The 13,267-nt window shown below is 44.0% G+C and overlaps 1 protein-coding gene across 3 annotated transcripts in view; it reads left to right on the plus strand.

The window, feature by feature from the left end:
* Positions 1–13,267, plus strand: part of FGD3 (FYVE, RhoGEF and PH domain containing 3) — an 86,531-nt gene that overhangs the window by 52,729 nt on the left and 20,535 nt on the right. For all 3 annotated transcript variants that reach the window (XM_072347124.1, XM_072347125.1, XM_072347126.1), the window contains exons 5-8: positions 6,084–6,173; positions 6,953–7,089; positions 8,888–9,044; positions 12,971–13,109. In XM_072347124.1, coding sequence (XP_072203225.1) covers positions 6,084–6,173; positions 6,953–7,089; positions 8,888–9,044; positions 12,971–13,109 — 523 coding nt within the window. The remainder of the gene's footprint in view (positions 1–6,083; positions 6,174–6,952; positions 7,090–8,887; positions 9,045–12,970; positions 13,110–13,267) is intronic.

A 13,267-nucleotide genomic window follows, 5' to 3' on the forward strand; every position in this document is an offset into this window, starting at 1 on the left:
ATTACAAGCTCAGGCTTGTGTGATGAGAGTCACTTTCCTTTCAGATGGCTCAAACACCAGCATTATTGCCTGGGGCAGGTGTTGCCCATCCAATACTTAATTGCTGCTCCTTTTGCAAATTCAGTGAATGTCAAACTCATTGAAACTGACTGGTTTTACCACCCTAGGTTTACACTATACCAATAACAAAAAAGTGAGACAATATTGCCTAAGAGCAACAGTCTCTCAAATAGGAGGCCTGACTCCCACTGACCAGTTATTGCCTGGGAGTGCATGAGGTGGGAGTTGCTGCCTGTCTGGATCATGCTGTATGTTGGCAGACCCAAGTACCACAGGCTCGGATGAATTCCCTCAGGTCTGTCAGGTGCCAGTGGGAGTTCAGCAAGAGGGAAGGATCGAAACTCTGATTTTGGTGCCATGGATACCATTGGTGTCACAGTAATAGCTGACCTGAAAGCAAAACTTGTGAGTTGGTTTTGGTAAATAGTCCCTGTCGAAGTGAAAGTTGTTTGTATCCTTGTAAATGAACCGATGCTTTCCATCCTAATTGCACCAACTTCCATTTGTTCAGCTAGTGGTTTTTGATCCTAGAGGATCCAGATCAGCAGAGCCTCAGCTCAGGTGTCAGGATCCCCAGGATCTCTTTGACTCTATCCAGGAGGGAGCCTGAACATGGTTTTCATTGCTCATCCCTGCTGCCATTTGTTAACACTTATGGACTGGAATGGCCATAAAGCATCCTGCAGACTAGGGAGTAGTGAGGGCCATGTAAGCTGGGTCTGCCTGGCAAACCTGGCTGCTTGCTGTGTATAGAGAGGATGCAATCTCATTTGCCTGCCCACAGGTCTCCAGTCTCACCTGGTGGCTGGTGGGGATGGCAGCCTGTCAGCTGGGCAGGAAGGCTGCAGGGCAGGCAGCCTGCATCCTGTGCAGTATTAAATCCATGGCAACATGAGACAGGATCCAGCAGGCCTGCAAGGGAAATGTGTATCGTATGCAAGAAATCAGTGTGGGGAATCCTCCAGAAAGGTATTACTGGGAGAGATTCTTATTAGCATCTGCTAAAATGTAACTTGTGTCCATTAACATCTGGTATCTCTTCAGTGTTCTGCTAGTGTAAGCTCATTTACATCTCACATCACAAGCATCCCCATCACAGTGCATGGCTTCTGGTCTGCTGCTGTTCACTTTCCCTCATGCATATGTTCGTACATGAACACATATGCTATGAAATACTTTAATTATTTTATCTTTGTAATATACGTATATAGGTATTTGTGCAATTAAAATATTATTTAAAAGATTATTAGTTGCAACATATCATCAAGACAAGGTCTTTAATCTGGGTATTAGATTTCCTGTTTCAGTTAGGCATGCAGTACCAAAGCAGATGTTTCAAGCCCAAGTGGAAGACCTTACAGTATCATTAAAAAGAGCTTTACTGACAAATACTACAAATAATTACTGGTCTAAGACATCAGAATTTTGATGGCTGTTTTTAAATAGCATTCCTTAGGCTGAATGTCCATACAGTGTGAAATAATGCAATTAAACACTGAGTTATGTGGTCGTATTTGTCAGTAGGGTGCTTAATGAATTTATGAAAGAGCGAGATCTCTAGTGGAGGAAATGCTTTGTTTCATTGTGTTCCTTTTCTTCCTGTTGGATCTTCTCATCTAAATGAGTACGGGAAGACAGGTGTGACATTAAAGTGATGTCCTTTGGGTCTGTCCTTGCATTTCGGCTTGATTTCAGTTTTGAGAAGGCAGTTTTGACGCTGACCACTAGAAATAAGCTCCGTTTTGTGGCCACATGTGGAGAAAGGCTTAAAGACATGCTGCCTCTCCTTCAGTGTAAGGATTGTGCCCTCTTCTGGGGACGCAGTGTGCACAGCTCAAGGTCAAGTGAAGCCAACTTGTGTGTTATATCTTCACAGCACCCTCCCATTCTGCCCTTTGGTTCTGGTGCAAATCTGGACACTGCAGTGCGAGTCTGTAAGGGTACAGAGCCATGGCTTCTGACCAGCATGATTCGATTTGAAGCTGCCTTGTTATGTGGTTGCTCTGAGTTCACATCGCCCTTGACAAAACAGTTCTCCAGAAAGCAACGTGCCAGGCTGGGAGGAAGAGCTCAGTGAGCACCCATGTGGGTGTGTGGGCAGGAGAGACCCCTTCCTCCCCCCAGGGGAAGCTGTGTGTCCAGGCTTTGTTCCTGCCTCCCCCTTCCCACTGCCGGTACCGGGCTGCAGCTGCACAGCGGAGGTAACCAACGCTCTCATTAAACAGTCACGTTTTCCAGAGAGCTTTGTTGTAGTTGGAGGGGGATGCATGGGAAGTACAGCTGCAGAATGATTTAACGATGGCTCGGTAATTCCTGGGATATTGCGTTAAGCAAAGTTCATGAATAAACATCAGTAGAAAAAGCATCGTATTTGCTTTTTTCCTCTCTAGATTTCTACTTCGGAGCGCTCTGCATCTGCTACCCGAGCTTTCACACATCCCATGGCTGGTGAAGTCATGCAGCCTGATAGATGACTTGCATTGTTTTATTTAGTCTAGGTTCAGCTCTGCAGCGTGATGTGGCTTCCTTTGGGAGTCTGCAGCGCAAGCTCACAGATCTCCCTGTTAGCACACAATTATTGAGATACGTTTTAAATCGCAGGAGGGACTTGCTGGGATTTCCAGCAGTCTTTTATCAGAATGAGAATGAACAAGGGGAGCTTATTAGTTTTGATAATGTTTCAGAAAATGTCAGGAGCTCTGAAAACTGAGGCATGTTAGCCCCGGTGGATACATAAAAAGCAATGACAAAAGCAGAACCAAGGAGCTGTCATGCTTTGCAGCCTCTGTTACCTGAGGTTCTGATCACCAACTGCCTGGGAGCGGTGGAGTGATGCTGCTGAGATGGGCAATGCTTTCTCGTGTTCTTTTGTTCAGATATTTTTCACTAGCAGTAATATGTGCTCATTAATAATCACCAAAAAATGCCTTTCTCCATCTGTCCCGCTTCGTGAGAACCTGCTGTGTAAAATAATGCTGATAATGGAGAGCCCCCCTGGGCCTCGTACAGCCACTGACGTGTTCCTGTTCTGCCTGTACCTAGCTGGAGTTGTGCTTCTGATTTCACAGTACAGTTTGTGTTGGAAAACGTGACCTGCAGTCCTGCAAGTCAGACCTCTGGGTAAGATTATCTCCACGTGTATTTGGGGTAAAAAAGATTTCGAGTTGGCCTTGAAGAGGATATGAAGTGATTACCTTCACTTCCTGATTTGACACTAGGGAGCGTGGCCGAAGTAATCGTTTTCTTATGAGAATCTATGGAGGCCTCCTGATTTGGTCCTTCAGTTGGCTTACAGCAGGTTAGTGGGGGAGCTTTATTTGGGGACTTTCTGTCTTGTTTCCTGATGCAGTGGTACTTTCCAAGCCTAGAGATGAATCCACACAAGTTACCCGCTAAGCAAAACAGCGGAGCCACAGAGTGCTCGTTAAGAAAAATCAGATATGTTCTCATCTTCACTTGTATTGAATATGCTGAATAAAGTGAGATCTCAGCACTACAAAGAAGCCCTACAAATCAGACAGCTTATCCATGCTGCTTTCAACATTTTCACTGAGGAATTTGTGTATGATCTTTTTGGGACCTTCTGCAGGGGAAGGAGGGCAGCAGGTTGGCCCAAGCCCTGCCCCAGCCAGTTACAGCCTACAGGAGGGTTTCAGAGTTACATTGCCTGCAGATCCTGCTCCCTGCCTGGCACCTGGTGGACAGCTGGGCAGACCCTCAGGAAGCACTGATATTGCACAACACAGCGTCTGCTGTTACCCACTTTGTGTCTGTGATTGGCACGTTATACATGTTTGCAGGTGCTGATGCACTCCCGTTGCAGGTGGGAATCTGCCCTTTATGAGAACCTGGTGCCGGTTGTGCATTTCCTTTATTTTAAAATGTTTTATGGACACGTACAGCTGAAAACGAATTGTTGGACTTTCATCACAGAAGTGAAAGAGCATCGCGCAACTGCTGCTCCAAGCACTGCAGGGAGCTTCCTGTGTCACAAATAAGCACCGACACTTCCCTTTTCTCATCTTCCTTGTCACTCCGCCAGCTCAGCTGCTCTGAAAAGGTCCTACAGCAGTTGTAAGGCTGTCGTGTGGGACTGTGGTCCTGCCGAGTGGTCATGGTGGGCAAAGGAGGAGGGAAACGCATTTAGAAACATTTATAAAACAGCTTAGAATGCATTTTAAGTGGAAAACTGAGTATTTTATTTGCCATGTCATTTACATGCCTTGTAAACGGCACATTTTTTTTCGGCAGGTTGGTGACCTGCACATAGCAGGGGGGTTGAAAGCAGGTGATCGTTGCAGTCCTTTTCAACCCAGGCCATTCTGTGGTTCTCCTTGCTATTGGTTCACTTCAGCATTAGTGATGTTGGGGGTCTCCTCAGGCTGGGCATGTTGTGTCTCTGCTGATTTCTTTGTTACCTGAGGACTCTTTTCCCCTGACCATCTTTGTTGCCTGAGTCATTAGGCTGACGCCTCCTTACTTCAGTCAAGCAGGGCTCTTCGATTCCTGTCAGGCTGTAAGTTGTGTTAGTAAATGTGAACAGAGACTTACATAAAGCTGTTAAATAAGGAATATAAATGCATTTCAGTTTGCACACTTCTTCCTTTAGAAACACAGGCCATGAAATACCTTGTCCATATCCCCTGCAATACAGCTCTGGCCGTGTCGAATCTGTCCTTCCAAGAGCACACAGTGCAGGAGGGTTGGAGCTGTGCTGTCCTTATAATTCACTGCATCAACTGTTTTAAGTACAACATTATGTCAACTGAAAGGTGAATAAGCTGCAGATCAGTCTGAAAAACATGCCTGTCTGCCACTCGCAGAAGGAACAGCTGAAGATGATCTTGCCTTAAAACATAATGCTCAGCTCAGGCTGATATTGTGCTCAGCCGTGGTTTGGTCTCTGAGCAGATGTCAGCAAGATTTTTGTTAAGTATAAACTGAGTTGCAGATGGTGAAGGTCAGGAGGTTAGAAAGTGCCTGTGCTATGTAAAGATTTACTTTTGAGAGCAAATGTACTTGGTTGAAAATAATTATTTTTCAAATTCAGAACTTAAACAAATCAGAGGATGTTCTGGGTGCTGCCAGCCGGATGACATCAGCCCCTTTCATTCAGGCACTCAGCAAAGCTGGCAAATAAATTCTTTCTCAGCGAGAGATCCCTGTTATTGGAATCTTAATGGCCAGCAATGTCTTTCATTATAATCTATAATAAGTTGTGTTTCTCCATAACAGCTTCAAAGCATTGTGCTGTGGTCTTTTTTCTCCCAGAATATTAACATATATCATATGAGTATTCATTCAATCCAGCATTTCCAATACAGCAGAAGTCCTCACTGTCCCTTGGTTGCTGCTTCTGTCACAGAGCTGCAGGTACTTGGGCTGAGTGGTACCTCGTTTCATGTAGGGTAGCTGTGGGCCTGGTTTGCTTGGATTCATGGCTAGCTTTGAGAAGGCTTTGAGGTCTTTTGGTTGCGCAGCGGTTTGCCTGAATGTGTTTTTTAATTTAAGTTTGTTTCTTTTTGACTTTGTATATAATCAAAACAAGATGGCACTGAAGAAGCCTAAAGAGAGCGTTTCAGTGACACTTTCTAACCATGTTGTGTGTCTAACAAGGGACTGGCGAGCAGACAAAGATAGGTGATGGGGACAGAAATCACTGGTGCTGCTGAGGGGCCCAGGTGCTTCCTGGAGCAGAAGCAGGCTTTGTTTTTAATTGACTTCAGCTGGACTCATTCTCTGCAGATTTGTCCGGTCCTTTTGTGAGCCTGTGGGAACCTTTGCTGCCTGCTGTGTTATGTGCTCCAGTGCTGTGCATGCAGGGTTGCGATGCTCAGGGAAGCAGCTCTTGGTCTTGGTGAGAAGTGCGGAGCAGATTCTGGACTGCATTGAGCTCATTCACTTTGGGCTTCTGTATTGGCAGGGAATTTGGCCCATGGAGAAAATGGAAGAGAGAATGGTTGGTGAAAGTTAGTTTTGCAGATGGATTCTGTTATTTGTGACTCCTTTTATTTTTTTTCCAGTGTACAGAGCCCCAAAAGCTGTTCAACATTGCAAACGAACTGCTCCATACAGAAGAAGCGTATGTTAAAAGACTCCATCTGTTGGATCAGGTAATTCAATTTTGAATGAGCTACGTTTTGTTTTCTGTGAGCTGCAGTGATGTCTTCCATTCAGCCTCTAAGCTACAGCCCAGCAGTGAAGATACAACTTGTTGGTGGGAGAGGGGCTTCGCTCATTATGGTTCATGTGTTAGAATCATAGAATCACTGAGGCTGGAAAAGACCTAAGAGATGATCCAGTACAACCATTCGCCTATTACCAATAGCTCTCACTAAACCATGTCCCTCAACACAGCATCCAGGCGTTCCTTGAAAACAGTGAAAACAGTCGTTCCTATGGAAAGCTTTCCAGTGTTTGCTTTGGATGAGCAAAGGCTGTTTCAAGACCCTAGAAATCCAGGGAGTGCTTTTCGCTTTTGTTCAGTACAGTGTGATTTTCCTACAGAGAAACAAAATAATCAAAGGGTTGCTTTTGCTTCGTGTAAATACCAGTTAAGTGCTCTTCAGGGACCAATTGTTCTTTGCAGCTTCCACTCCCAAAAACAAGATGTCTCATCTTCTCAGTAGTTTCAGTCTTTTTGGCTTATATCAAATCAATGCCCCAGACATTTCTAACAGAGAAGTAGGCCCTTATGCATAAATCTAATCCTGTTTGACAACAGGCTCATGTTTTGTGAAACTCCTGAAAATGCTCAGGTTGGCAAACCCCAGGGGCTGAGTGCCAGAAGTCAGATGTTGTGGCTCTGTTCTGAGGCAGTCAGCTTTGTAATACTGCAACCTGATGCCACTGTGTTTTAAACTCTGTGTTGGTACTGTCTTGTCTCACGCAGGTGTTCTGCACTAAGTTGTCAGAAGCAGGTATTTCATCTGAAGTGATAACGGGCATCTTCTCAAATATTTCCTCTATCTATTGTTTCCACGGACAGTTTCTTCTTCCTGAGCTCAAAACAAGAATTACTCAAGAATGGTGGGTAACTGTCAGTATAATTACTTATAAATTATATTTTCATGAAACTTTTAGTAACCCGGCCATCTGATTTTATTCCAGCATTTTTAATTGTTTGATGCAGTAGTTCACTTGTTATTTAACACGTTAGCATGGAGTCTCTTAAACCTCTTTTACCTGAATACAGGAGTAGAGCTGAGTGCTCAGCATTTCTAGAGTACTTGGTGAGAAGTTTTGTTCTGGACCAGAGTACTCTTGGAGCTATTTCTCTTGTTGTATTTCCACTCTCCTTGTTTTGCAGTACTGTGAAATTGTAGTACTAGGAAAGAAGCAAAGTGCTTATTTTGGCTCCATGGATGAAGTATCTTGTCCCCAATGTGAAGTATTGAAAAACATGATTATTTCCCAAAGAAGGAAAACACGTCATCATATCACAGTCTAGACTCTGCATGCCATGTTGGAGACTTCCGTCCATTTGATATTTTAATGTAGTGATTATATAAAATTCATTGTTACAGAATTAGCATTTTATCAGCCACACAAAGGAAAATCTAGAAAGATTAGATAGACAGCTTTGTGCCCATGAACGAGTTTACATCTGTTACACAGCTGCTTCTATTGTAGTTTTAGTACCACAGCATTGGACAAGATCTGGCCTTCTGTGAAATAATAAATACTATTTGTTATGCTGTACATATACTTTCTTTAAGAAAATAGTTATTTTTTTTAATATAAGTGATAATGGTCGTACATCAATTGAAATTTGACAGCTGTAGTAAGTTTTAACCTTTCTGCCTATCACTCCATTTAATTGTAAGGTAGATGTAGGACCCTTGACTTGGGATGATGCACTGGCTGCGGAATCTCCTTCAGTGGAAAGTGCTAATAATGCTGATGCTGCACCTTACTTCATATTAAAGTCAACAAAGTTGACCTTTCCAGCTATCCTAAATGATGAAGTCAAGATTGGAGCTCACGTTTCTCTTGCTAGAGTCCATTCTTCTTCACATAGGTCATCAATATCCAGAAGGAATAAAAACGTGTCAGCACCTTTGCACTCAGCCTGTGTCTACAGGGATAGTTGCAATAAAGGAAAGGAAAACTGGAGAGACTGGAAGTCAGGGCAGGGCATGAACTCATTCCGTGGCTAAAGGGCACTACTGTAAACAGACTAAGAGTCAGGAGTTCAGTGAGAGAGGAAAGCTGGAGAAAATATGGAAGGGAATCTTAAACTGGTTCTGTCAAGGAGATTGGAACATGAGAAAGTTGTACATGCAGCTCTCACTGTCATTTACACATCTAGCTTCCATAGAGGCCCTTTGGAAATCTCCCCATAAATGACAGCTTCAGCTTTACGTGGCTCTTGTGCTGCTGAATGGGGAACAGGGGTGCAGGATGGCTGTGCTGCCACAGCTCCCCAAGGATACTACAGTATCTCTGTAGTATGAGTCCAGCAGACCATAGCAATTATTTTCTCCTATGTGCAATTTAACTAAAAAAGCAGATTTGCAGAGAGTTAAAAAATGGATTTCTTTGCCTGGGACTGTGAACTTGGGCAGAGCTGTTGACACTAATGGAGACTTTGCAGGTCTCCAGGCTCATCTGAACTTCCTGCTGTTGCTGCTTGATAGTACCTAGGGACCAAACACAACCGAGGGCCACCCTGGGGAGCTTGGTGTGGTGCTGGGCTGGGAGATGCCAGCCCAAATGTCTAACTTGGGTTCACGGGTGGGTGGAAGACAACAGTAGAAGTCTGTTATTATAGAATAATAGAATTGATTTTCAAAGACTTCTATACTTAGCATTCTCTTTCCAATAGGAGTGTGAACCCACGGTTAGGAGACATCCTGCAGAAACTGGCTCCTTTTCTGAAGATGTATGGAGAATATGTGAAGAACTTTGACAGGGCAATGGACATGGTGAACACGTGCATGCAGAGGTCATCTCCTTTCAAAGATGTTGTTCAGAATATACAGGTATGTCGTTAACTAGCTTGATGCGGCTTTCTTGAGGTCCTCATTTCTTTTATTTCCAATGCATGGCAGTGTTTTGCTGCAGGGTGGTACCATTTTATAATTAAAAAGAAACACAGATTTAGTGGCAGACTTTTGTTCTGTTTTTGATGCGCTGCACAGATTTTTCACATAGTTGGCTTTTTCTCCCACTCCTGTATTTAAGAGGAGCAGTGGAAGTTTAATTCTTCAACTTAGCCATTTGCCTGGCAGTTTTGACAATGTTGGACTTTCTCAGGAATTCCCTATTTGTTACCTATGTATGTCTTGGAATGTGAGGAGAATGGGGTGAGTTCTCTCATTAAGGGAGAGAGTGAGATTGCTTTGCTGTATGTTGTATTTTCTGTTCATATTTATACAGCAGAATGAAGAATTATTGGTGCTTGTAGCTCAGTTCTTCCTTAGCACTTTGTGCCTCTCTAGTGGGTCGCCTTGCCTTATGTGCTACCTTATGCAGGGCAGCCTCTTGCTCTGATGCCCTACACATCCATTTGTAAACTCTTTAATTTTCTCATTACTAATTCTAAGTGTTGCTTTTTAACATGGACATTTTCCTTCTGAGGCTGGTATGTTTGACTTTGGCTCATCACTGGCAGCACTGCTTGGAGAAAGCTGTTGGGGTTTCTGACACCCTTGATCTGATGTTTCTGAGGCTCATTAAGTTGTGCATGGTGCTAGAGGGCCACAACTCTGCCAGAGGGTGCTTGGCATGGATTTTCATTTGTTCATACTCATAAAGCTGTGTGGGAAGGAGTAAGAGCTCTGCTTATGCTGGTGTGTCTGTAGGAACAGTCTGAGACACTGGTCCAGCTGCAGGAGGACACAGCATGCTGGAGCAGGCCTGCAAGCATCCCTCTGCAGGTTCTAGGAGAGTGTGGACCATCCTTCAGGGGAGGTGAGGCCTGGCAGGGAGAGGGTTAAGCTGAGCAGGGAGCACAGCTGCTACCCTAAATGGGAGCTTGTCGGCTGGCCAGCTGTCAGGAATCAAGTAATCCCAGCAAGCTGGGAGAGGAGAGGCCCTATGCAGAGGGTAAGGGCTGCTGGCCGGCTCAGACAGAAGCTCCCTCTTGGAAGAGCAGAAGAAAGGCAGCAGGAACTGGGAAATTTCTTCTACCAGACTCTCACTGTATGTGGCCTTTTCTTAACCTTTTTCTGTCTAAATCCAGCCTGTTCTTGCTGAGGCTCTGTGCAGCTAAGTGCATCTGTTGGCTGGAATTTGAGCCCAGGCAGTGCTGGGCCCCCGGGGCTCTGCCTTCCCTGCAAGGGGCTCTGTGGCCCTCCTCGGATGCCTGCTGCCCTCAAGGACTCTGGCTGGGCTTCCAGCACTCCCAGCCTGACCTGGCCTTGTGGAAAGGGGAAGCAGAGGCACAGCTGGGCTCTGGAGGGAATCGAGCCTCTTCTAGAGCAAGCAGCGTATGAACTTGTGCTTTCAGTGTGCATGGGCATTTTGTTGCCTTTGGTTTAGTGTCAAGCTTGAGGAATAATTCGGTTAGTAACTGTTCTCTCTACAACAGAGAGCTGCCCTCCCTGAAGTTCTGTATCTGCACTGCACGCCATCAACACAGATAATTCCTGTTAGCTGTCAATATGCGAAACACAGCGGCAGCTGCCCAACACCATGTGCATTTTTTGAGCTGAACTTTGACAGACAGTGTTAGGGCAGCGGATGCCACAGGGGATGTTCAGTATTTCATTGTATGTTATTTTAGCTGTGGCATCACAGCACCTTCTGCTTCTGTTGTGACTATAGTGAATTTGGCAAAGATCTGACCTGAAAGGCTTAGTCAGCTCATCTGGCCTATCTCTGTGCTACTGGGAGCCACAGGTACTCCTGCAGGCAGTAGTTGTCCTTTGTGTCCCCTCTCCCAGGATCTGCTGTATCCTTTGTTAATGGAACCACGACAGAAGTCTACAGTGTATCAGAAACTGGTGGTTTAGCATATAGTAAACTGAAACCTGGTATTCTGATTGTATGATTTGTACATACAAATGATTTTGCAGTTGCATTTGTATTTCAGTGGAGCTGCCGCAGGCCTTTCCATTTCTTTGTGGCATAGAACAAGTACTGTGGGGTTCGTACAGCTCTGATGGCTGGCACGGGATCCAGAATTAAATTAACATGACTCCTCTTGTGACCTTCAGCTTTACTTTTCAAAATACCAGTAGGAGCCTGCTGTGGTCCTGCAGGACTGCAGTGTCTGCCCCAGCTGTTAATGGAGTACTTACGCAGGCATTCACAGTTATTAATTACGCTAAATGAGAGCAAATAGAAAACAAAAAATCACATAGGAGTTATAAGTAAATGACTGCGACGTGTCAAGCTGACTTCAGCTGTCCTTAAAGATAAACATTCTATGTGTTTTGCGTCCACCTACTGGGGTGAAAACCTGATAGCTGCTAAGTTTATTAGGACTCTACTTTTGTGAGTTTTCTAGTTAAGCCATCGCAAAAGTGCTTTTTCAATCTATATTTGCGTGTTTCAGATTCTTACGTGAACTCATTAAACGCAGAACAAATGTTTCTCTTCCCTCTAGTAAAGTCGCTTGAATTGTAATGTAAGCTCTGTAAAGTTTCAGAGATCGCATAACGTGAAAGGTCTCCTGTTTGGAACAGTTATTTGTGATTGCTGGCTTTTTGTAGAGGATTCATTTGGCATGTTTATTCCAACTGACATGAGAGTCTGGAATTGACTTCTTCCTCTGCTTCCCTATTGTTCAGTGTTAGGGTACATCATGTTGCAGGAATAAAAAGACAATGGAGGCTATATTAGTGAGTGGATTGGGGAATATTATAAACCAAGGAATAAGGCAGTTGTGCAAATCTGTGTCTCTGTGCTTCCTGGAATCTCAGATTCTTTCCATCCCAGTTGTATTTTCTGGGAAATGTGCTGTAAAAATGAAAGATAATAAATTCACTTAATCTCCTATAAAGAGAAATGCTGTTCACTATGCTAAGGTTTTTTCTTTTTTTTTTCTTTTTTCTTTTTGAAAACAAATTTATATCTTGAAATTTCTGGAAGGATAGCTAATGTTTTTCTACCAGTCATTTCTTTATCTCCAGCCTTTGCTTCCAAAATGGGGCAAGTCAGCGCTGTGTTTTGGACTGTAATATGTATGTGGACGTGTACATGCACATGAAACAAGCGCCTTTCCCTGAGTGAAGAACACCAAGTTAATGTGGAGGGGCTGCTTACACTGAAACAGTCCAAGCCATGGCATTAGTGAGCTGACTTACAAATACTGGTCTGGAGAAGACTGCGTGTGTTTGTGGTTAAGATACTGATGTAGGATTCAGGAATGAGATGGTATCATTAACAGAAATGTTCTGTCTACTTAAACTCAAGTTAGTTATTTTTCAGCCGCGTTTGTCGTTTCTCCTCCCACTCCTTCTAAATAAAAATATCACTTTGTAGGGATTCGATGAGAATAAGTACATTGCAGCACTCGGTGCTGTTTCAGCGCCTTATTGGGTAATATTTAGTGTAATCAGTCCCAAAGCTAACCCCTTCCTTGGTCAAGTGCAATGAGAGAATTTGGGGTAACTTCCGAGATGGTGTATGAGCGGTGTATCTGCTGCTCGTACAGTAAGCTCTAGCAAGCAGTGTGTCTCTGTGGAGGTGCTGATTTTATTTGATCCTTGAGGGCAGCGGGGAGAGGGAATGCCATGTGTGAGAAGGGCTTTTCTGAGAGTGCAAAGAAACACCCAAAATGTAAAATGTTGTACGTCTGCAGAAAATGTCGGAGATCTGAGACAAAGACCTGTCAGCTCTCATAGCTTGGCAAGTTTTCTTGGGCTCCTCTATACAGTTAACTATACAGTTTCTCATTGCTGTTTCACACCAAAGATGACCAAAACCAAAGCCTTCTGCAGTTGTTTTCTCTCCATTACAGAAACAGGAGGTGTGTGGAAATCTAACGCTACAGCATCACATGCTTGAACCTGTGCAAAGGATTCCTCGTTATGAGCTTCTCCTGAAGGACTATCTAAAGAAACTTCCAGAAGAATCTCCAGACAGGAAAGATGCTGAAAGTACGTGTAAACTCCTCTCTGTCTAATGAAGGCAATAGAATCTTGGGGAGTATTCTTTTCTTCACATGTTCAGATACTTCAAGGCAGGGCTGTGGTAACAGTGGGGAGTTGAGTTAATCAAATTATTGTCCAAATTAATACAAAGGGATTTGGGAGTT

Source organism: Excalfactoria chinensis, chromosome 12 (assembly GCF_039878825.1).
Source record: "Excalfactoria chinensis isolate bCotChi1 chromosome 12, bCotChi1.hap2, whole genome shotgun sequence".
Lineage (NCBI taxonomy): Eukaryota > Metazoa > Chordata > Aves > Galliformes > Phasianidae > Excalfactoria > Excalfactoria chinensis.